Source organism: Microtus pennsylvanicus, chromosome 14, assembly GCF_037038515.1.
Source record: "Microtus pennsylvanicus isolate mMicPen1 chromosome 14, mMicPen1.hap1, whole genome shotgun sequence".
Lineage (NCBI taxonomy): Eukaryota > Metazoa > Chordata > Mammalia > Rodentia > Cricetidae > Microtus > Microtus pennsylvanicus.
Genome location: NC_134592.1, coordinates 2,934,037 through 2,958,514, shown reverse-complemented (window position 1 = coordinate 2,958,514; position 24,478 = coordinate 2,934,037). Strand labels below are relative to the sequence as shown.

The window sequence follows — 24,478 nt, the reverse complement described above, 5'->3', positions numbered from 1 at the left end:
ACTCAGAGAAGCACTTGCTAGGCCTGGATAGTGTTTGTGGAAGGGTTTCTCATGATAAAAGTGCTACATAGCCATTGTTAATTGACTAAAAAAGGTCAAAGTAGCTACAACAGATAGACCAAAGTCTAGGACTGTGTTGAAGAAAGCTGGCCCCTACACCTGCCTCATAAACCACGGGGCCTCGTCTATTCCCACAGTGTCGGGGCTATTGGGGATGCTGGGGAATATGGAAGTATGGTGAATATGCATGTTCAAACATGACTAGTGAGTAAAGGGTCTTTTGGAAAACATCACCTTCCTGACCTCTTGAGCTCCCTGCACAGATGTTGGCTAGAGCTATCCCTGCTCAGAATGAATGGTAGAGTCTGGCTCTAGGATCAGAACATAGGTGGAAGCTGGAGGACTTCAACAGTAGTACATGTTCCATGCCTCCTTCCACTGGGCCCTGGCCTAGAAGAAGGTTCTAGGCTGCAGGCAGTGACAATTTCTGAGTCCCTGTGTGTGTGGGCTCCCTCCCAGTGAAGGTTGGACTGTCTAGCTGTGTGGGAGCCTGCCTTCAGAACTTGCTTTACTTTACACACAGCACAGGGGCCACCAGACTCTGTACATACACACACACACACACACACACACACACACACACACACAGAGCACAGGGTCCACCAGACTCTGTAATACACACACACACACACACACACACACACAGCACAGGGTTCACCAGACTCTGTACATATGCACACACACACACACACACACACACACACACACACACACACACACCACACAGAACAGGGTTCACCAGACTCTGTACATATGCACACACAGTAAGGGGCTTCCAGGCTCTTTATACATGTGCACAGGGCACAGGGGCCACCAGGCTCTGTACATATTCAGGACACATTGTTATGCTGGTCAGAGTGCTCAACTGAGGTTTTTCTCCATGAGCCTCAAGAAATATGACAGCTGTCCACTTCTGCAGCATCTGAGCGGGGTAGGTGGAGTGAGACAGTGAGTCTTAGCCCTAGTGTCCCTTTATCCTGTAATTGCTCTCTGTTCCGGGAGAGACAGACACAGCTTAATGTGTGTTGATAACCTGAAGGCTTGCTGAGGAGATGCCAACTCCTCCGCAGCTGACCCTGGGGTTATTGTGAGGCCTTCTCTCCCTCTCTGGGCAGTCAGTCAATCATTCCTTCCTACTCTGTGAGCTCCATGTCCAGCTAAACACAAAAACGTCCCTCCAATAGCCATCCTCCTTCTTATGCTGTGTGACTGCTAACTGTGACTTTGTCGGTTCCCCTAGACACACTCCTGCGACGTCTCCTGAAGGATTTACAGCAGCAAGCTGAAGTGGACCGCCTGGGCCCCCTGAAGTTTGAGGAAATGGCAGACTCAATTGCTGGAGTCAAACAAAGTGATGTTGCAGAGGGAAGCCAAGATAGCCATGGGAGAGGGGCTGAAGGCCAGCCGAGAGAGCAGGCAGATGCCCCAGAAGTAGTGCTTCAAGGTGACCTCCCACTCTTTGGGTCCTTTGCAGCTGGGTGACCACAGGCAAGGGAAGAAGTGGCAGGGAGGGACTGGGGGAATGAAGAGGAAGGAGCCTGGAGAAGGAGTAATGCAGATGGGAAGAAGCCATGGGGAGACAATATAGGGAGGTGGTGAGGATACAGGAAGGGGAGGGCACTATGGGGAGGGGAGGGAACCCTGGGGAGGGGAGAGTCCTACTCCCCAGGCCATAATGCATTCTTTCTGCTGGAGAGATGGATTTATGTTAAAGATTTTTTTTTTATCTGTTTGAACTTTTGGCTCTAAAAGCTTTCTTGACAGACTAGGCTTCCCAGAGCAATTATATGGATGACAAATTGCTCTCAGGGAGGAGGCTCGATTCCTGCGTGCTGAGGTTCAGAATTAGGAGAACCTGGGAGTGATAGAGAGTGTCTTTGTTTGGGTCATACTAGTATGCACTGTCAAATATTTGAACAATAAACTAAAAAGGGTTCATTCAGCTGTCTGCATCTGCTGCTGAAGCTACTGGAAGCAGCAGACGACATCAACTTACCTGAGGAGCTGCTCAATGCAGGCGGGCCTCCCAGCCTCTGAGCTCTGAACATGGTAGGCACATAAAACCCTACTGAAAGTCGATGTGAGGTGCATTCCTTTCCCATGTGGCCTGGAAAAGAGGAAAGTCAACCAGTTACAAAGGGCTAACCAAGCACAGGAGGATCTAGAGAGTTCCCTACAAATCGAGGAGTGTGCCCCGAGTTACATAGCCTTGGACATCTGTTGTGGTCATTTAGACTCCAGCATCTGACACAAGCTGGAATCATCTTGGAAGAGGGAACTTCAGCTGAGAAAATGCTTCCATCAGATTGGCCTGTATCAAGCCTCAAGGGTGTTTTCTTGATTCATTATTGATGTGGAGGGGCACAGCCTACTGTGGGTGGTATCACTTCTGGCCAGGGGCTTTGGAGTTGTGTAAAAAAGCAAGCCTGTAAGCAGTGTTCTTCTGTGGTCCTGATCCATTCAGTTCCTGCCTAGAGTTTCTGACTTCCTGAATGATGGACTGTAAATTATACGATGAAATAAACTCTTCCCCAGGTTGCTTTTGGCCGTGCTGTTTCCTCACAGCTTTAGAAAGCAAATGAGGATAGTATTTCTTTGGCCAAAGTGATAGCCCACACCATCTTTAACATGAAGTAGTTTGGGTAGACGTCTCTATTTTTATCACTGTTGACTGAGGAAACCTTGGGGTCCTCTGCCCTATGGCAAACTCTGAGGACTCTGTGCAGGTCTGCCTGTGGAGCTGGGAGAGGAACCTGTGAATGATGCTGTGTCTAAGCTGCTTAGCAAAGCCCTCCCCTGTTCCACTTTACAGGGTTACTCTGTGCGAGAGACGTGGTCACGCTGCTCTACCTGATATGTACATGAGGATTCTGTGGGGTCACCTTGCCATGCACTGGGACATGTTATAAGAACATCTTTCAGGAACCTGGATAATGTGCTTTTGTCTTTTACAGATCACAGGCTATCAGAGGTGGATGATCCAGTGAACGAGGAGGTAAGATGACTTAATTGACTAAAATCATGATATTATCGATCATCTCTATATTTATGAAATATAACTTTCTAGCAACTGGAAGGGTATGGGGAAAATCCTCATAATCCCCAAACTGAGAAAAATATAGAGTGCACACACAGTTGTATAGACCTAGTTATAGAAAATCTGGACAATGTTTTCAGATTATAAATGAATACTTAGCCATTATATAGAGATGTGAAAATATGGTGAACTCAAACAAGGGAATTTAATATTCTCAGAATCCATCTCCCATGAGAACATCCCACAGCACGTTTCAGAGACCTACTTATCCTGTGCACAGTCTGAGGCTCCCTGGATGGGACACATCGGCTCCTTTGCACCTGGTGCTGCTCCACCTTCCCTGTCTGATGTCCTCAACCACACAGTTACAGGCTACTCCGTGACTAAGGGGATCTAGGATGGCTCCGTGAAAGGGATTAGCCAGCCAGGACCTATGCACTCTGTGTCAGCAATACCCAATAGCTATTAGATTTGGGGGCTAGAGCACCCGTGGTCTCTAAGGAAAGTCTTACAGAAGCAGTGATGTCATGTGGCTCTCACAAACTGCTTATGTCATCTTGCTTGCTTCTGGATCGGTGTCTGATGGATGACAGCAGGGAATAGCAGCAAACTGAAATCACAGCCACAGTGAGACTTCCATCTGAGACGTGATGGAGAAATTGGTCAGGAAACTGTTTCTGGGTTTGGAAGGGAGAATGGGTGCCACACAGGCCCCATAACCTTCGAGGTTGTGGTCTCAGAATTCAGGCCAGAGCTCCCCTGCACCTGAACTTGGTGAAACTCCCAGACCCTACTCATGGCCTCCTTGCCTCTCCCATGACCTCCTCCTGCCCTTGTTGGGTTTTGACATTTCTTTGTTCCATGTGTTGTGTTGATGTGTTTCTCTATTTCTTGGAGCATATTTTCAGGGAATTGTTTTCAGCAGGAGCCTTTGAGTGTTAGATGCTCTGACTCTCTTTAGTGACACCTTCCCCTCACATGCAGCTCCATCTGAGAGATCATTATCCCCTGTCTTTCAGAAGCCCCTGCCGGGTAACTAACTGCCGTGTATTGTTGCTGCAAACCAAAGCCGGAGTAAATGTCTTCATCAAACTACTGTGTTCACACATTCCAAAGGAAACTCATGAATTCTAGTCAAGGGGAAATCATCTCCCTCACGGTTATCTATTCCTTAAATATGTGTTTGGTGGAACAAGCTGTAAAAGAAACCAAACTCCAGCTTCTGTCTAGAGTAATAGCAGAAATACAAGTTCATGGTTAAAGCCACTCCACTGAGATGATAAGGCCATTTGCTTCCACACATTTATGGGTCACACTTCGGGGGGTCTTGTCCTCATGGAAACAGTGCCTTTTGATGAAGGTTAAACTGGACTTCAAAATCTGCAACTGTTGACCTCTGTTTCTGTGGTCATTTGATGCCCAGCTTCTGTAAGGCTGAATATGTGAAGCTGAGGCCAGAGTGTGGGCTGGGAATGATGAAATGAGGCTTACATGGAGCAAAAACGTGCTGCCGCCATGCACCGTAATAATAGCTGTGATGATAGCACACGCCTCTAATCCCAGCACTCAGGGAGGGCGTCAGAGGCAGGAAGGTCTTTCTGAGTTTGAGGCCAGCCTGGTCTACAGAGCAAGTTCCAGGACAGCCACGGCAATACAAAGAGACCCTGTTTTGAAAAAGAAACAAAAAAAAAAATAGAAAGGAAGGGAGGAAGGAAGGAAGGATTGAAAAAGAGAAAGAAAGGAAGAAAGGAGAGAGGGAGAGAGAGAGAGTTAGGAAAAGAAAGTGGGTTCAGGCTGGGAAAGCATCATTCTTACAGGGCCAGAATGTCACTGGAACATAAGCACATGTCCCTACGATGGGTTCGGGACTCAAGGTTAGTTTCTGCCTCAGTTTCCCTGTCTATGAAATGGGGATCACTGATGGTTCCTAACTCCTGTGGTTTATATAAGACTGAATTTACAGAGACCAGTAGTCCTACAACATCTTTTGTGTTGGGGAGAGCTCAACAGAAGCCAGGAGTGGTGATCAATATTTTTGACAGTGCATCGCTTCTGGAAGAGTGTGTCACAGGGTGGCAGGAGCTGAAGAGAGCACCATGACGTGACTGATACCCTGGTTAATATCCCCTCTAGTTCTACACACAGATGCGGCAACCCTCTCCAGCATGCTTCCTTCAGAGTGCTCTATTGCCATCCCTTCGTGTGACTTGACTTTTCTGGAATATCTACCAGCAGTACCTTCTTACATGGCATCTCATGAATGTTTCCTCTTTGTTAGGTCAATCGTCTGAGTGTCCAGCTTGGGGACCTCATGAAAGACCAGGGGTCACCTCTATCACCTGAAGTTCCCATTCTGGGAAAGTCCTCCGGAGCAGAGATCAAGAAGTCCGAGCAGCCTGAGGAGGTCTTGTCTTCCGAAGAGGAGACTGCCGGGGTGGAGCATGTGAGGAGCCGGACTTACTCCAAAGACCTGATGGAGAAGAAGCTGTACTCAGAGACCCAGGCCCAGACACTTGAGAACCAATTCCAAAACCGAGCTCCGGAGGTGTGGGAGGAGGAGCAAAGCCTCCACTCAGTGGCACAGGGACCCCCTAGTAGAGGCCTACAACTGGAAGTTCAGTCTTCTGAGGAGGAGCAGCAGGGATACATCCTCACAGGAAGCAAGTGAGTGGAGGGCCTGCTTCTAATCCCTGGGAGCCGAGGCACTGGAGGGTGGCAGTGCCTCGCTGAGGAGCAGGCACAGCCCAGGTGTGTGGGGAAGGCTGCCCGGCCAGCAGTGTTCTGCTGGCTTTTGCACTTCTCATCGGCTTTAGGACCATGATCTGAAGACAGTAAACATGCCAAGCTAGGCAAGCCCTGCCTGCTTCTCTTGATTACCCCGTCTCTGCAGGTATGGACTCTTTGAGGGACAGAGGCGTCTGCAGAGGACAGCCATGGTGGGGTAGAAAGGTCTGGCCCAGGCAGTTCTCCCCAGGGAATGCCCACACTCGGGGATAAGCAACAGCAGGTACAGAGTGGGACTTGGTGTCCTCAAAGCTTAGCTTTCTCCTGGCTCCCTACTGTTCGGAACTCTAAAACTTTTATCTGTTTCCCAGCAAGTAGTAGACCATATAGAGGGGAGTATTTTTCGTGGCTACAGATTAACAAGAGAAAGAACTCAAACACTAAGTACCAGAGACTCAACAGTGGTCAGCCCGATACTTGAATCCCCTTTGCTAATGAGCCCAATGTTGGATGTCACACTCCATGAGAAAATAGCATCTTTTCATGTCATGGGAGCAGTGTTTCAAAGGGAGGAAGGCATATAGCTGCGCACACATGCATATAGATGTATAGACACGGGTATGAGCGCTCATCTGAGCATATATGAAGTGTGCAAATGCATGCACACAGGTATGAATGCTCAGGCCTTCCTTCTTCCACCATGGAGCCTGCCACTCTTACTGCTCACTGCCCTGGGGAAAAGCTCAAAGCAGGCACTAGTTCCACCATTGTGCAGCTCAGCGAAACCTGTGTGGTTTTCCCTGTCCATGGCTTGGTGCTGGAAACTCCAAATTTCTTTGGTGAAAGCCAACTGCTAATTGACAGAAAAGGCTCATTTTAAGCTCAAAACAGAGTGTTACTAAAAACAAACTAAGACTCAAGATTGTTTTCAGTCATTGCCAAGCTTCCTCTTACGATTTTGGACGAGTGGTGGCAGCTTCCACTCCAGGACCACCCTGCCCACATTCCCTGCATGTCTCTAGAACTGAGTTCCCACTCTTCACCCGCGTCTGTCCTCTCACTCTCTGATGGGTGCTGGAGTGCCCCTCCTTCCACATAGAGAACACGTAGGGTACTGAGAACATGCCCCGCAGGAGATGTAGACACGGCTCTACACTTTGGAAACCCCCACAGTTTACTCACCATGCAAACTATTCAACAACCAACCACTCATAAACTCAGATACCCCATGTATAGGTGTCTCCTTCCCTGGAAACCACTGTCCTATTTACATATAGACATGTTTTTTATGTGTAGGATGTGTAGGTGTTAGGTACCATGGGCATTATACTTGCGTAGTATACTAGATATAGAAAATTATCACATGCACTCACTCATAAGCAGTTTTTAGACATAAAGCAAAAAAAACCATCCCACAATCCCAGAGAACCTAGACAACAATGAGGACCCTAAGAGAGACATGCATAGATCTCATCTACATGGGAAGTAGAAAAAGACAAGATCTCCTGAGTAAATGTATGTAAGTACCCGGTGCCCCTAGGATTCAGAAGAGGTCACGGGATTCCCTGGAACTTGAATTAAGGTAGTGGTGAGCCACAGCACGGGATCTGGGGCCCGTCTCTCCAGTCTGCTGTTCTGTTTTAACAGTGCCTTTCTGTGGCCTTTTCGTCACATGTTATTCTCATTTGTGCTTATTGTTCATCCAGATTCTTGTTTAGGGTGCTGTGGGGCTGGGAAGTCATGAGCTGTGTTTTATTTGTGATTGAGTCTCTGTTCAGTGCGAAACTGGGGTACACATGTGGCTTTACATGGTAATCCACATACTATGTGCAGGAGATGGAGCCCATGTGCTGTGTTTACATGCTAGTCCACATATGTGCAGGAGATGGAGCCCATGTGCTGTGTTTACATGGTAGTCCACATACTATGTGCAGGAGATGGAGCCCATGTGCTGTGTTTACATGGTAGTCCACATATGTGCAGGAGATGGAACCCATGTGCTGTGTTTACATGGTAGTCCACATACTATGTGCAGGAGATGGAACCCATGTGCTGTGTTTACATGGTAGTCCACATACTATGTGCAGGAGATGGAGCCCATGTGCTGTGTTTACATGCTAGTCCACATATGTGCAGGAGATGGAGCCCATGTGCTGTGTTTACATGGTAGTCCACATACTATGTGCAGGAGATGGAGCCCATGTGCTGTGTTTACATGGTAGTCCACATACTGTGTGCAGGAGATGGAACCCATGTGCTGTGTTTACATGGTAGTCCACATATGTGCAGGAGATGGAGCCCATGTGCTGTGTTTACATGGTAGTCCACATACTATGTGCAGGAGATGGAGCCCATGTGCTGTGTTTGCATGGTAGTCCACATATGTGCAGGAGATGGAGCCCATGTGCTGTGTTTACATGGTAGTCCACATATGTGCAGGAGATGGAGCCCATGTGCTGTGTTTGCATGGTAGTCCACATACTGTGTGGCACGAGATGGAGCCCATGTGCTGTGTTTGCATGGTAGTCCACATACTATGTGCAGGAGATGGAGCCCATGTGCTGTATTTAAATGGTAGTCCACATACTATGTGCAGGAGATGGAGCCCATGTGCTGTGTTTGCATGGTAGTCCACATATGTGCAGGAGATGGAGCCCATGTGCTGTGTTTACATGGTAGTCCACATATGTGCAGGAGATGGAGCCCATGTGCTGTGTTTACATGGTAGTCCACATACTATGTGCAGGAGATGGAGCCCATGTGCTGTGTTTACATGGTAGTCCACATATGTGCAGGAGATGGAGCCCATGTGCTGTGTTTACATGGTAGTCCACATACTATGTGCAGGAGATGGAGCCCATGTGCTGTATTTACATGGTAGTCCACATACTATGTGCAGGAGATGGAGCCCATGTGCTGTGTTTACATGGTAGTCCACATACTGTGTGGCAGGAGATGGAGCCCATGTGCTGTGTTTGCATGGTAGTCCACATATGTGTGCAGGAGATGGAGCCCATGTGCTGTGTTTACATGGTAGTCCACATACTGTGTGGCAGGAGATGGAGCCCATGTGCTGTGTTTGCATGGTAGTCCACATATGTGCAGGAGATGGAGCCCATGTGCTGTGTTTGCATGGTAGTCCACATATGTGCAGGAGATGGAGCCCATGTGCTGTGTTTGCATGGTAGTCCACATATGTGCAGGAGATGGAGCCCATGTGCTGTGTTTGCATGGTAATCCACATACTGTGTGGCAGGAGATGGAGCCCATGTGCTGTGTTTACATGGTAGTCCACATACTATGTGCAGGAGATGGAACCCATGTGCTGTGTTTACATGGTAGTCCACATATGTGCAGGAGATGGAGCCCATGTGCTGTGTTTACATGGTAGTCCACATACTATGTGCAGGAGATGGAGCCCATGTGCTGTATTTAAATGGTAGTCCACATACTATGTGCAGGAGATGGAGCCCATGTGCTGTGTTTACATGGTAGTCCACATACTGTGTGGCAGGAGATGGAGCCCATGTGCTGTGTTTGCATGGTAGTCCACATATGTGTGCAGGAGATGGAGCCCATGTGCTGTGTTTGCATGGTAGTCCACATATGTGCAGGAGATGGAGCCCATGTGCTGTGTTTACATGGTAGTCCACATACTATGTGCAGGAGGTGGAGCCCATGTGCTGTGTTTGCATGGTAGTCCACATATGTGCAGGAGATGGAACCCATGTGCTGTGTTTACATGGTAGTCCACATACTATGTGCAGGAGGTGGAGCCCATGTGCTGTGTTTGCATGGTAGTCCACATATGTGCAGGAGATGGAGCCCATGTGCTGTGTTTACATGGTAGTCCACATACTGTGTGGCAGGAGATGGAGCCCATGTGCTGTGTTTACATGGTAGTCCACATATGTGCAGGAGATGGAACCCATGTGCTGTGTTTGCATGGTAGTCCACATACTATGTGCAGGAGATGGAGCCCATGTGCTGTGTTTGCATGGTAGTCCACATATGTGCAGGAGATGGAGCCCATGTGCTGTGTTTACATGGTAGTCCACATACTATGTGCAGGAGATGGAGCCCATGTGCTGTATTTACATGGTAGTCCACATACTATGTGCAGGAGATGGAGCCCATGTGCTGTGTTTGCATGGTAGTCCACATATGTGCAGGAGATGGAGCCCATGTGCTGTGTTTACATGGTAGTCCACATACTATGTGCAGGAGATGGAGCCCATGTGCTGTGTTTGCATGGTAGTCCACATACTATGTGCAGGAGATGGAGCCCATGTGCTGTGTTTACATGGTAGTCCACATACTGTGTGCAGGAGATGGAGCCCATGTGCTGTGTTTACATGGTAGTCCACATACGATGTGCAGGAGATTGAGCCCATGTGCTGTGTTTACATGGTAGTCCACATATGTGCAGTAGATGAAGCCCATGTGCTGTTTTTACATGGTAGTCCACATACTGTGTGGCAGGAGATGGAGCCCATGTGCTGTGTTTACATGGTAGTCCACATACTATGTGCTGGAGATGGAGCCCATGTGCTCTGTTTACATGGTAATCCACATACTATGTGCAGTAGATGGAGCCCATGTGCTGTGTTTACATGGTAGTCCACATACTATGTGCAGGAGATGGAGCCCATGTGCTGTGTTTACATGGTAGTCCACATACTATGTGCAGGAGATGGAGCCCATGTGCTGTGTTTACATGGTAATCCACATACTATGTGCAGGAGATGGAGCCCATGTGCTGTGTTTACATGCTAGTCCACATACTATGTGCAGGAGATGGAGCCCATGTGCTGTGTTTACATGGTAGTCCACATACTATGTGCAGGAGATGGAGCCCATGTGCTGTGTTTACATGGTAGTCCACATATGTGCAGGAGATGGAGCCCATGTGCTGTGTTTACATGGTAGTCCACATACTATGTGCAGGAGATGGAGCCCATGTGCTGTGTTTGCATGGTAGTCCACATACTATGTGCAGGAGATGGAGCCCATGTGCTGTGTTTGCATGGTAGTCCACATACTATGTGCAGGAGATGGAGCCCATGTGCTGTGTTTGCATGGTAGTCCACATACTATGTGCAGGAGATGGAGCCCATGTGCTGTGTTTGCATGGTAGTCCACATACTATGTGCTCAGGAGATGGAGCCCATGTGCTGTGTTTGCATGGAAGTTCATCCTGGCTTGGGCAGGACTCCTTAGGCTGTGCTTCTGTGAAAGTTCATGAGCTGTACCCAGCATGCCTCGTGCACTGGAAGGTGCTTTCTGTGGAAATAGGATGGTGAACACTGGATTCTTCCTGTTTTACTCATTTGCTAGACATCAGGAAACAGCCTTTCTTAGAATAGTTGAATAGTAACCTTGGAAGATTTCAAAGCATGCTGCTTTGAACCTTCCTTCAAACCTGAAACACATTAGAGATAAACCTCATCTTTACCTCTGGAATCCTCACTGCTTGGTGTGTGTGTGTGTGTGCGCGCGCGCGCGCGCGCGCGTGCGCACGCGTGTATTGTAGGTGTGTGTGTAGGTGTGTGTGTGTGTGTATGTGTGTGTATGTGTGTGTGTGTAGGTGTGTGTGTAGGTGTGTGTGTGTGTGTATGTGTGTGTATGTGTGTGTGTGTGTAGGTGTGTGTGTGTAGGTGTGTGTGTGTGTAGGTGTGTGTGTGCGTGTGTATGTAGGTGTGTGTGTGTGTAGGTGTGTGTGTAGGTGTGTGTGTGTGTAGGTGTGTGTGTACGTGTGTATGTAGGTGTGTGTGTAGGTGTGTGTGTGTGTAGGTGTGTGTGTGTAGGTGTGTGTGTATGTGTGTGTAGGTGTGTGTGTATGTGTGTATGTGTGTGTATGTGTGTGTGTGTAGGTGTGTGTGTGTAGGTGTGTGTGTAGGTGTGTCTGTGTGTAGGTGTGTGTGTACGTGTGTATGTAGGTGTGTGTGTAGGTGTGTGTATGTGTAGGTGTGTGTGTATGTGTGTGTGTGTAGGTGTGTGTGTGTATGTGTGTGTGTAGGTGTGTGTGTATGTGTGTATGTGTGTGTATATGTGTGTGTGTAGGTGTGTGTGTACGTGTGTATGTAGGTGTGTGTGTAGGTGTGTGTGTGTGTAGGTGTGTGTGTATGTGTGTAGGTGTGTGTGTATGTGTGTATGTGTGTGTATGTAGGTGTGTGTGTAGGTGTGTGTGTACGTGTGTATGTAGGTGTGTGTGTAGGTGTGTGTGTATGTGTGTGTGTAGGTGTGTGTGTATGTGTGTGTGTAGGTGTGTGTGTATGTGTGTGTATGTGTGTGTGTAGGTGTGTGTACGTGTATATGTAGGTGTGTGTGTGTAGGTGTGTGTGTGTAGGTGTGTGTGTATGTGTGTGTGTAGGTGTGTGTGTGTATGTGTGTGTGTAGGTGTGTGTGTATGTGTGTGTATGTGTATGTATGTGTGTGTGTGTAGGTGTGTGTGTAGGTGTGTGTGTAGGTGTGTGTGTGTGTGTGTGTGTAGGGGGCAGGTACTCAAGGCTCTCCCATCTGTGAACCCAGCTAACAGCAAGTGTCAGTGCTTGCTCTCCTCCAGGAGAATAGGGTGGCAGCTGCCACACAGAGACAGCCAGAATTGCTCTGTTGAGCCTGCCCATTGCCTTTCCAGATTAACTCCAGCAGCTTCCTAAGGAAGTTCTGACCATGAAAGGACAGATGATGGCCATGTATTTTAGAATATAGCAGAGATAGCCGTGTACTCATTTGAGCACAGTCTGCACAGGGTGTTGAATAGAGCATGCCCTGCCTGCAGCTCTGACCGTGATGGGGAGGCAGGGAAGGGGCAACTTGTCCTGACTTGTGGTTAGTGTGATTGGGGGTGTCTGTCTGACTGTGGTTAGTGTGACTGGGGGTGTGTGTCTGTGGTTAGTGTGATGGGGGTGTCTGTCTAACTGTGGTTGGTGTGACTGGGGGTGTCTGTCTGACTGTGGTTAGTGTGACTGGGGGTGTCTGTCTGACTGTGGTTAGTGTGACTGGGGGTGTGTGTCTGACTGTGGTTAGTGTGACGGGGGTGTCTGTCTGACTGTGGTTAGTGTGACTGGGGTGTCTGTCTGACTGTGGTTAGTGTGACGGGGGTGTCTGTCTGACTGTGGTTAGTGTGACTGGGGTGTCTGTCTGACTGTGGTTAGTGTGACGGGGGTGTCTGTCTGACTGTGGTTAGTGTGACGGGGGTGTCTGTCTGACTGCGGTTAGTGTGACGGGGGTGTCTGTCTGACTGTGGTTAGTGTGACGGGGGTGTCTGTCTGACTGCGGTTAGTGTGACTGGGGTGTCTGTCTGACTGCGGTTAGTGTGATGGGGGTGTCTGTCTGACTGTGGTTAGTGTGACTGGGGGTGTGTGTCTGACTGCGGTTAGTGTGACTGGGGGTGTCTGTCTGACTGTGGTTAGTGTGACTGGGGGTGTGTGTCTGACTGCGGTTAGTGTGACTGGGGGTGTCTGTCTGACTGGTTAGTCTGACTGGGAGTGTGTGTCTCACTGCGGTTAGTGTGACTGGGGTGTCTGTCTGACTGCGGTTAGTGTGACGGGGGTGTCTGTCTGACTGTGGAGGCAAAGGGCTCAGAGAGGGATTTGATTCATGAACTTCCTATTCAGGGCCCTGCCATTTCCCCTATACAGGGCTGAGAAAGCCATGAGGTATATGGGGCTAGGGCCATGACAAAGTCGGTCGGCACTTCACCTCCTCACTCTTTGGTAGTAAATAATCTAGAAATGAAATTAGTGTAAGTAAATCCAACACGAGTAGTAAAGTCAGAGAAAGTCATCATGGAACTTTCAAGTTAAAAATCTTAAAAAGAAGTGGCCCTTACTCTCTATGGGTTATAAATCTGGACTGACTTACAGACCTGCAAGATCCATGGAGTGACCAGCCAAGGGCTTCCATCGATGTGCGGACTGGAATTCAGGTGAAGAAGAGGAGGCAGGGCCAAGGGGCTGTGGTTATAGACAAGTGATGGGTGGCGGATACAGGCGAAGGGGGCCTGGGAAGTGGGGCTTGGAGAGTGTGCCGGTTAGTTTTGTGTCAACGTGACTCATTTGGGAAGCACGAATCTCATTTGAGGAAGTTTTCCAACCAGGTTGCCCTGTGGGCAAGCCTGCAGTTCATTTTCTTGGTTGGTGATTGATGTGTGAGGGCCAGGTTCACTGCCGGTGGTGCCGTTCCTAGGATGGTGGTCTGTGTGCTGTAAGAAAGCAGGCTGAGGGAGGACCTGCCCCAGGCTGGTGACCTGCTGCTGGTAGTCTTAGATGGATCTTGACTACAGCAGCTTTGGAAGTCTTCACATTGTTCCTCGGTGTCTGCATCCTCTCTCCCTTCCTAAAGGGACCAGTGACTCATCCTGACAAATTAAATGTACCTGACATGGGGGCGTGCATCAGTGGCTGGGCCTGGGATTACTCCATTGTGTTTGTCGTGATGTGACTGGATCTGGGGTTGCATCCTTGCACTTGCAGTGAGTGACTTGCTTTCTTGCTGTCTCTGGCACGCATCTCCCCACGAGAACGCAAGTCCTAGGGAGCAGAGATGGTTACCCCACCCTTTCTTTCTCTGCGGACTAGAAAGGTAGCAAAGCCTCCTTGGACCAAAAGCCTCTTTTCTGCTCTAATAGTATGAATTAGGACTTCTCTGAAGTGGCACTAACAGGATTTCACAGACAGTTGTGATCTGTGAAGCGAATTCTGGCGCTCAAGGTTCGTTTTGAGAACTTCCAGGCCCACTGGGTCCTTGCTTCCTGTTTTCCCTGTGTCCTGATGTGAAGCCATGGCCCCAGTATCCTCCTGGGACAGCGAACTTTCCTGCACACACCTCTGTCTACCATTTACGCCTGCTCGCTTGGCATATGTGTGTGACTGGCGTGTGGTGTTTAAATACCCTTTCCTTAGCATTGTAATTCGTGTTAGAAATGAGTCCATAAAGCGGCTGCTTCCTTTGTGCACCCGACGCCTCCCAGCAATCTGATTTTCGGCCTCTGCTCTGCGTTCATTCTCCTCTGTCTCCTTTCTTTTCCTCCCCTCCCTTCTAACCTCTTTATTATATTTTTATTGAAAGCTGAGATGAGCCCGTGGCAGCATCGCAGGCCCATTACACTTCCTAACAATTCCATTTGCACCGTATTGTCTGTCTGATTGCTGGAAAATCAGGTGATTCATCACGCCTGAGGAATCACCTGATCCCCTGGCTCCGAAGTCCCAGAGCAAGCCGTGCTAGTAGCGAACAGCAGGCTCCTCTGCCGGGCTTGCTTCAGAGAGCACCCCACATAAAGGAGTGTGTTTTGGGGTGCAAGTAGGAGAGCAACACCTCCACCCCTATAGCTAGGGCTTGTCTGTGGGCAGACTCCCTAGGAGAGTGGGCATTGGAGAGTGCCCTGCACCGGCCAGCAGTGTCCCCTCCCCTGGAGAATCAGATGTCTGTCTGGCAGCAGCAGCCACATAAGAGGGTAGCTTGTGCCTGTGCGATAAACAGAGGGGAGGATAGTGACCCCAAGCACAGCATGTGTCAAGGAGCAATTCACCTCCCAGCATGGGTGAGCATTTGTCCAGTAGCAGCAGCTCCCGAGTGGGACAAGTGTTGAGCCCTCCCCAAAGCTAGGTCGCATAGGGAAACAGCAGACTCCAAAATACAGGGTGTGCTAGGGTGCAGCCCCTCCCAGAACAGGGGCTCAGTCAAAGTACACATCAGGAGGGAGCAGCACCTTCTCCCAGAGTGCTGTTGGGGAGCAGTAGTCCACACCCCAAAGCAGGATACAGTACAGCAGGGCCTTGGATCGGGGCACATGTTGAGGAACAATGAGTCCCCAGGACTGACAGTTCGATAAGAAAAGGCAGCCAGGAGCTGAGAGTCTCCCCCAGGACCTGCCGTTCTGCTTTAGTAATGGAATTCCTCTTCCTTCACTCCAGCTCCCTAAGTCCAGAGAAGGGGAAGCAGCTGATGGATGAAGTTGCCCACATCCTCGGGGTGCCTTCCAGCTTCTTTGCAGACGTCAAGTAAGTACTGGATTCCAGGTCCGCTGTCCTGTGCTAGCCTCTCTTTGTGTAAGCCTCATAAATTGGTTTGTGATGAAAAGAGTTGCGTGCCTGGGGTTCTTGTTAATTGTATCGGAAAGTAGCTGTTTAGAACAGAAATGAAAGGATGATTCCTCTGGGCTTTGCGGTGCTGTTTAAACACAGCTGAAAGCTACATTTAATTACAAGATGTCTACTCTCCCAGCAGGGGTGTAGTGGAGGCCAGCTTCCTGGGGCCACTGCACCTGGCATTGCTCTGACTCTGGAACTACCAGAACAGGTTCCAGGCTCTGGAAAAGAGCCTCTAGAGATGCCACACTGGTCTCGTTGCTTCTGCGGACAAGAGACTGATGCTGTCTTGAAGGTCTGTGCGCTGGACTTTCAGCCACATCTCAGCCAAGGCCCTGTCCCTTTGATGAGAGTCAATGTATGTCTATGCCTTGCAAAGTGTATGGATGCTGGAGAAGGTATTGTGTATGAATGATTACTAGCTATGCTGTACAATTATTGGGCAGGGTGCCAGGTACAAGGGAAGTGTGGCACTGGGAGAGGCTGGCCTGAGTCCCTGTCCTATGCATTGGAGAAGTATACCTGTTCACATTACACAGTCCCTGATCCTCTAAGCCTCTTTCCTATAAGGGATGCATTGTAGTTTCTACTTTGATCCAGCTTTGTCTTAGGAGTTAGGTATCCCACCCATCCACACTATCCTTGCCTCAGATCTGACTACTTGCTATAGATTGTAAGGAACATCTAAGAAGAGGTCTCCAACTAACCTGGTACCAGAACATTGCATAAAGATCCCCAAATAGATTCCACCTGTATTATGGGATATTCATTGCATTGGCATGTATGCATTTAAACTCTCACTCAACATAAAGGCAGTATCTACAGATGAGCCAAGAGCTTTCATGTTCGGGACATGCAGGGTGAGGACAGCACAGTGGATCGAGGGGTGGGAGAACAACCATCAAATGGTCCCATACACATTATGACAGGATAGGAGAGAAGACAAGGAGCCCAGGAAAAAAGGGGGGGAGATAGCACTACACAGACCAAGTGAGAGAAAACCTGGGACAGACCTGGCATGCTCACAGGTCCAAAGGTGAGTGCCGGCACATGGGTGCTGTTTCCAGTTAGTCAGCTGAGCTATTCTGTCTGAATTCTTTGTGAATATCACAGTCTTACAAACATCGAGGTCTTCTCCTTGCTCAGAGCTTCAGGGGAGCCAGGAAGCTCCACTAAGGGGGATCCAACTCTAATGTTTCTGAGGAGTAGGGGGGCTGTCCTGGTGGGCCTTGTTCTCTTGTTCCCCAGGATAACCTCAGCCACCACTTCTCTTGGTCCCAGGCACACGTTGGAAGTGTTTCTGACTCAGTGGCTATTGTGTGGTGTGTGCTAATGTCTGTGTGACGGATTATTCAAAGAGCGATGCAGACCCCACACTCAGCCCTCACCCTAATTAGAGCAATGCAGACCCCATGCTCAGCCCTCGCTCTAACCCAGATGAACGTGAGGCAAGAGCACTTTGCAGGCCTGGGTCCGCATCATTTTCACCTAGGGAAGGTGAGAGAGTGAATGCGTACCTTCATTGCTTTGCGGTTGACAGTGATCATATTGTAGGAGACTGGGCAGATGTCATGAAGAGCTGATGTCACTGGAGCACAGTAGAGTGGGCCAACCTCGTGGGAGGCAACTGTAGCCCAGGCACCTCATACAAATCATCAGAGGAAATCAGAGTGCACAGATTCTTTGCTGCCTCCCATGCCACCCCCAGCACATAGAGTTTCCTCTGGTCCAAAGTGTGCCCTGGTGTGGTGTAACTGAAACTCACCATCGACCTTGACAAAACCCTTCTTAGTGGTGGAGCAGCAGCTGGCAGGTGGAAGCTAGGCTGCAGGTCACGAGACTTTGAGTTTTGAAGAGGCATGCTGTCCCTGTGCCCTTGTATGCCCCCTTTGCTGCTGATACAAGGGCAGGCTGGTGGAGCTGTTCTGCAGCCTTCACACCTACTCCCGCGGCACTGCCATGTGGGGCATGGACCCTGGGAATGGAGGTTAACCGAGCTGGGAAGATACACCCTGAATGTTGGCAGCAGCATCCCAGGGCCCGGGAGCCCATGCTGAATAAAACGGTTACAGAAAGAGGTGAAGTGACCCGAGTCTCGCCCTCATCTCATTCTGATTTCTGACTGTGGGCACAATTGGTCACCTGTCTTGGTCTCCTGTGCTCTGCCTTCCCTGCCATGATGAACTACATCCCCAAGCTGTGAGCTAAAGTAACCCCATTTTGTCACGTGTTTTGTTATAACAATGAAAACAGTAATTAGTATCCCTGGCAACTTTTGAAGAGAGGGCCACCACACATGGATCCAGGCATGGGGAGGAGGCTCTATGGCAATGGGATGCTCTAGGGGAGACCTAGCACAATGCTGGCCAACCCTCTCACTCCCTATCTAGGCTTTTATGCCTCATTCCTACCTTCCTGTTTACTGCAGACCCTTCCTGCTCCCAACACAGGGATGGTCCAGCCTCTCTGAGGAGAAGGCCACACACCCTTCCTGCCAAAGGTGTAACATTGCAATTCAGGCACTTGTGGTCTCTGCTGGCTTTTCCTCCTATTCTCAGTTCTAAGATAAATGTTGATCCCAGCTGTTCCAAGTCTTCCCCAGAACCCCCAGACCTGCCCGGCAGTCTGTACTACCCAGTCACTGCGTTGCTGAGTGTGTGCTGCTTGTGTGCACGTCCGTGTTAGCAGCACTTCCCTTTCCAGTGCGTGAGCTGTATCTAAATGTCTTAATTCTCTGAATCAACAGAGAAGGACACAGGCTCCACGGGGTGACTTAGGCATGGACTGGACCTCAAGAGCGCCTCAGGAGTGCGGGCTCATAGCTAGCATGACCTTGCTTGGCCATCTTCATCTAAGTGCTTCCTCTTGGAGCTCAGAGGCACTCATTGTTTCGGAGGTAGACAATCCAGGACACGTGGGCTGGTACTTGCTGATATCATCTGCATTTTTATGGAAGCACTAGTTATGCCTAATATGTTTTGTTAATGGTTATGTAGCTGTCAAATAAATCCCATTATTTCTTATTACATCATTAGAGACCATTAAAACGACATTAGCATGCTGATGTAATTATGCCAGCAGACATACAGCGACCACAGTTACGATTTTATAACTGATCATGGCTGTCCTGGGCTGGCTGATGAATGCTGCTTTCCCCTGCACGGTCTCCTCAGGTGGGAAGACTGGGATGAGCAAAGGTGCTGCTGAGAGCTTGGCGTGTAGCCAGTCCTCTGCCGGGCACCACTGAGCCTTGGGCAGAGCTAGACTGCCCCGAGTCCTGAGTCTGCCCAGGCGCTGCAGGCCCTGAGAGCCTGAGGCTGCAATGGAGATGTATGGATCTCATCTTTGCAGACGCAGTTCTGTTTCTCACTGGTGTGCTTGTTTGTAGCAGCAACTGAGGTGCAGCATGGGCATTCTCACCTGACACTCCGTGGGGTCTCCTGGGGAGATACCAGCTGTCCATGTGGCCCTGGTCGCTTTTCTCCCTGGCCTGTGCCCTGCCATGCCACTGTCTAAGGAGCAGGCAATCTGTGAAGCTTGCAGACTTTGAGAGATTGCCCCCAGCCTTGTCACTTGGTCTCAACAGTGTGTGAAATAAGGAGGTGACTAGGACAGGTAGGAGCGAGAGCCACCTCAACTCCTTGGGTCATGAAGTGGCTAGGACAGGTAGGAGCGAGAGCCACCTCAACTCCTTGGGTCATGCATGCCCTGAGTTGTTTCTGTGGCCCAAGGTAAATGAACACCAGGATTCAGCATGGGGTAAATGGATACCTCAAAAACAATGCCTTCAGCAGGAGGACCCAAAATCTTTAGGAACACCTCAGTAAAAAGGTACCATTGGCAACTTGGGTGCCTACAGCCAGCTCATCTGTCCATATAACAATGTGGCTTGCCAATGATGGCCACCCTTGTCACCAGGTCAACGTGAGTTCTGTCCTCAGTGCTCACCTGGACAATCAAAAGATCTCAAAGGGTTGATCTTGGGAACAGAGACAAATACTCATGGTTCCCTTGAAATAGCACCAAGGAATTATGACAGTGTGTCCCAGTGCCACAGTCCTGACTTTAGACTAAACAGGCAGTAGCAGGGATAAGCTGTTATGTTTTTGAAAGTCATTATGGGAGAGTAGTGGTCCCCTCTCAAAGCTCAAAGCTTGTGCTTTGGCCCACGGCATTAACGTTTCCTATGCTACCTTAGGAACTCACTTATGTGAAATGATGCTGTAACTCCGGAGGGGAAAAAGTGGCTCAGTGCTGCTCAAACCTTCCAAGCGGTGAAGGACAAGGCAAGCTCTAGAACCATTCAGGAAGCCACGTAGTTCCCTGATCTGCTGTCATCAGCTCTACACCTTATAGTCCCTACAGTGAGTCCCACAGGTGACATGGCTGGTCCTGGGGCTACAGACATTACAAGAGATAGTTCACGGGAGAACTGAGAGCAGGGTCTGATGGGAGGCCTCAGGATGTGGTGCTGATGGGTGGTATCCCAAAGTCATCCCAAGTATCCAAAGAGAGAGTGGCACAGGTTCAGGTTAGCAGCTAGCCCATCCATCCATCCATCCATCCATCCATCCATCCATCCATCCATCCATCCATCCACATATCATAAGGCTTTCCCACAAAATCAAGGTATCTAACAGACAAAGTACATGTTGGTCTATCAAGCTAAGGTGGAAAATGTGCTATCAAACAATTCAATCAGCAATATACTAAAAGTCAATAAGTTAATCTCTAAACAACTCTCAACCAAGTTGTCCACTCTCTCCATATCTATTCAAGATAGTTTTTGAGGTCTTATCTAGAACAATAAGACAACATAAGGAGATCAAGGGGATACAAATTAGAAAAGAAGAAGTCAAACTCTCACTATTTGCTGATGATATGATAGTTTACATAAACAACCCCCAAAATTCTACCAAGGAACTTTTACAACTCATAAACACTTTCAGTAAACCAATTATGAGTGAGTACATCCCATGGACATCTTTTTGGGTCTGGCTTACCTCACTCAGGATAGTGTTTTCTATTTCCATCCATTTGTATGCAAAATTCAAGAAGTCCTTGTTTTTTTTACTGCTGAGTAATACTCTAATATGTATATATTCCATACTTTCTTCATCCATTCTTCCATTGAAGGGCATCTAGTTTGTTTCCAGGTTCTGGCTATTACAAACAATGTTGCTATGAACATAGTTGAGCATATACTTTTGTTGTATGATAAGGCCTCTTTTATATGTGTGTGAATATATTTACATACAAAAACATACAAACGCCCCACACAAATACATGCTCATTTATATGGTGGGGGTATCTCTCTCTCTCTCTCTCTCTCTCTCTCTCTCTCTCTCTCTCTCTCTCTCTCTCTATTTGTAGAGGACCACATAACTTATTACTAGGCAAGGTAATACATGCTCAGAAGAATAAGCCAAGAGGATTAAAAATTGAACGCCCACCTGAACCCCATTGTAGGACTTTGTCTTCAAAAGGAAACAAACAAAAGCCTAACTAAAAAAAGAAGCCAAACAACAATAAAAGCCTAAAACAAATACCTTTCAAAGTATATCATATTATCGCAGTTTTATAATTTCATCATTGTTCAGTGCCAAAGTCAGGGGGCAAGAACATAGCAGGTTCACAGTTGTCCAGCAAGGCCCTGAAGGTCCACACCATGGTCTCTGCAGTTGTACCACAAAGAAGGCAGGGAGGTCAGCACTGGGTGTGAAGATGCTTCCGCACGGCAGCAGGAACAGTGAGTTCTTGCTTGCAAATCTGTATGTGTGAATTTATTTCAGTTCTGTGTCATGTTCATGGCCATGGCTGGCCACCCAGAACACACCCTGGCTGCCAGTGTTCATGTCGTCACACAGAGCTGCAGGGGGAGGCGCTCATGCTGAGAACAGGGGTCGCTTCTACAGTCTGTTTAGTGACATATTGTTCACATTTTTGGCATGATTTCATCTGGTGATTTGCCAGTTTCAAATGCCCCTGAGCATAGTGCTGAAGAACTGCCAAACTGGCAGTGTCACATGGAGTAAACATGCGTGTCTTCAAGATTGCATGCAGCCTGTGAGTTCGATACCAGACACTCACCAGTGTGGGGTGAAAGGGGTGGATTTGTTCATTTCTGTTCATTAAGACGAAGCTCTGTGTACCCTTCACACTGTGGCCAGAGCTCCAGGAACCTGACCAGCTTCCCTGGGGATAGCATCTCTCTGGTGTTCACTGCGTCCCGTGACATCAGAGAACACAGTTCCCAGGGATAATGAGATTGTCTGCTGTGTGTTCTCAGTAATTATCGCTGAATCTGAAGGGAAACTTGAAAGTCCCAGAACAAAGTGACTGCCTTTGTTTCCCAGCAGCACCTGGGCATTTCCTCTGCCTCAGTGCTCAGCTTTCTTCCTGTCTGTTCGGGAATCTTTCTAATTCTACCCCAGTTCTGATCTTTATTTGACTTCCGTGGGGTATGCAGTATGTTACGCTGTGACCCGTTATCGGGCAGTAAGAGCCTTGGGTAGGAACAGGAGCCCTTTCCCATCCATGCTGGACTTTTCCCTGCTCAGTCTTGGGGAGGTGTTGTGCCAGAAACTGTAAGTTCCTGAGTGTGACACCCCCTCATACCCCAAAGACCTAGTTTACAGTAGTTTAACTAACCTCTCACTCTTGCAGTCTTTCCTCCCTGTCTTCTGCAATGTTCCCTGAGCTATTTAGGAGGGTGACTGTTATATCTGTCTAATTTAAGGCCAACTGCTCCACAGTTTCTTATCCTTTGCATTTTGACCAGTTGAGGGTCAATAAATCCCCATCCGCTCTATATACTTAGAGCTGTAAATCAGCATGAGGACTGGCTTGTCCTATACATTTGAAAGCCAGAGTCAGCCTATATGCAACTCAGGACATCCCTTGCTATACCAGGTTCTAACAGTAGAGCTTTCCAACTAACTGCTATGCAGGAGGACACATCAGGGGTCCGTGCTGTATGACCACAGAACTAACTGCCAGTGTGGTTTGGTAGAAATTGTCACTTCCTAGAGAAGATTCTAACAGTTCTTTTCTGATCAGAGCTCCAACATTGTGTGGGCCAGGCGGAGTGACTTTGTTTGGCCCAGGAATCTCTGGTACAGGTAGATTCATCACAGCTCTGAACCAAGGGTCACTGCCATTGTCATCAGAGCAGATTTCTTCTCAGGCCCTGCAGAGCCTCACGAATGACCCTAACTCACTGATCAGTTCAGTGTCTGTCATTTTTCCTCCCTAAGACCTAAGCCCCGCCTCTCCTTTTGCTTTCTCAGCAAGCCATTTGGAGAGAGTCTCACAGATCTGGTCACACCCACTCAACCAGGGAGGCTCTGCAGGAAGTTCCTGAGTGGACGCAATGGAGTTGGGGTGTCCTAGGGTGTCCCATTCTGAACAACCATAAATGCCACACTGGCAAATAATGTGGAGATGCCTGGGTTCTCTGTAGAACCGAGGATTACAGACAGCAGAGGTGTAGCTTCCCAACACAGGAACTAGGGCACTCCTTAGGCTGATTTTTCTGTATATTGCGAGCGTTGTATATAACCAGCTAACCGTTGGTGGGACAGCATGGGTCCAAGCAGGGCATAAGATGTGGTGGTTTCTATCTTTGGTTCTTGTCCCTTTACCCTGAGCATGCAAGGCCAGGAACTCTTTATCATAAGCAGGAAATACACATCGTATCTGCGAAGGCTGTTCCTAAATGCCCAGTGTCATTGGCAAGGACACAAGGGACACTTTTGTCTGCCCAAGTGCCAGACTTCTACTAGGGAGTTCTTGGATACCGTAAGGCTTATTTTCAGCTACATTGGCCTTCATTGATGGATACTTTGCACAGGTTCCCGAGAGACATCAGGGAACCCTCGTGCCTAGTACGGGGGACTACTATGATACAGAAGTCCATTGTGGAATATGACTTTAAGTATGTAAAAGTGTGTTGTAGTTGCTTAACTATGTGAAGATGTGTTACATTTGTCTATTTATTTTGTTGTGGGGGCATCGCTTTAGCTATATAAAGATGTGTTGTATTTGTTTATATTGCATTTGTCTAATAATGTAAAGATGTGTTGCTGTTTTACGTTGGCTACATAATGCACATGATTGGTCTACTAAAAAGCTAAATAGCTAGGCAATAAAGGGATAGATGGGGCTGGAAGGCAGAGAGAATAAGTAGGAGGAGAAATCTAGGCTTGAGAAGAGAGAACAAGAAAGACACAAGACCCTGCCAGCCAGCCAGCTGCCAGCCAGGCATGGAAGAAGCACAACAGTAGGGCATACAGAATGAAAGACAGACAAAACAGAGATGGAGAGGAGCAGGTTGAATTACTTTATAAGAGCTAGTATAAGTAATCAAGTATAAGATAAGACCAGGCTTCATAACTAAAAATAAAGCTCCATGTCATGATTTGGGGGCTGGTGGTTTGAGAGAGCCTGTTACTGTCTGGGGATACAGGACATGTTCAGGTTTACACTCAGGTCTCAGACAACCATCTGTCATGAGCATTCCCAGACATGGTGAGGAGGGGGCCACCAAAGAGGCTACTTGTCA

At 48.5% G+C, this 24,478-nt stretch overlaps 2 protein-coding genes across 2 annotated transcripts in view; both read left to right on the top strand.

The window, feature by feature from the left end:
• Ptprn2 (protein tyrosine phosphatase receptor type N2) overlaps positions 1 to 24,478 on the top strand; it is a 707,251-nt gene that overhangs the window by 310,274 nt on the left and 372,499 nt on the right. Inside the window, exons 7-10 of the mRNA XM_075948076.1 lie at positions 1,301 to 1,504; positions 3,015 to 3,055; positions 5,376 to 5,761; positions 15,742 to 15,828. Of these exons, the coding sequence (XP_075804191.1) occupies positions 1,301 to 1,504; positions 3,015 to 3,055; positions 5,376 to 5,761; positions 15,742 to 15,828 (718 nt within the window). The remainder of the gene's footprint in view (positions 1 to 1,300; positions 1,505 to 3,014; positions 3,056 to 5,375; positions 5,762 to 15,741; positions 15,829 to 24,478) is intronic.
• Positions 1 to 24,478, top strand: part of Ncapg2 (non-SMC condensin II complex subunit G2) — a 564,457-nt gene that overhangs the window by 396,850 nt on the left and 143,129 nt on the right. The gene's annotated exons all lie outside the window — the stretch shown is intronic.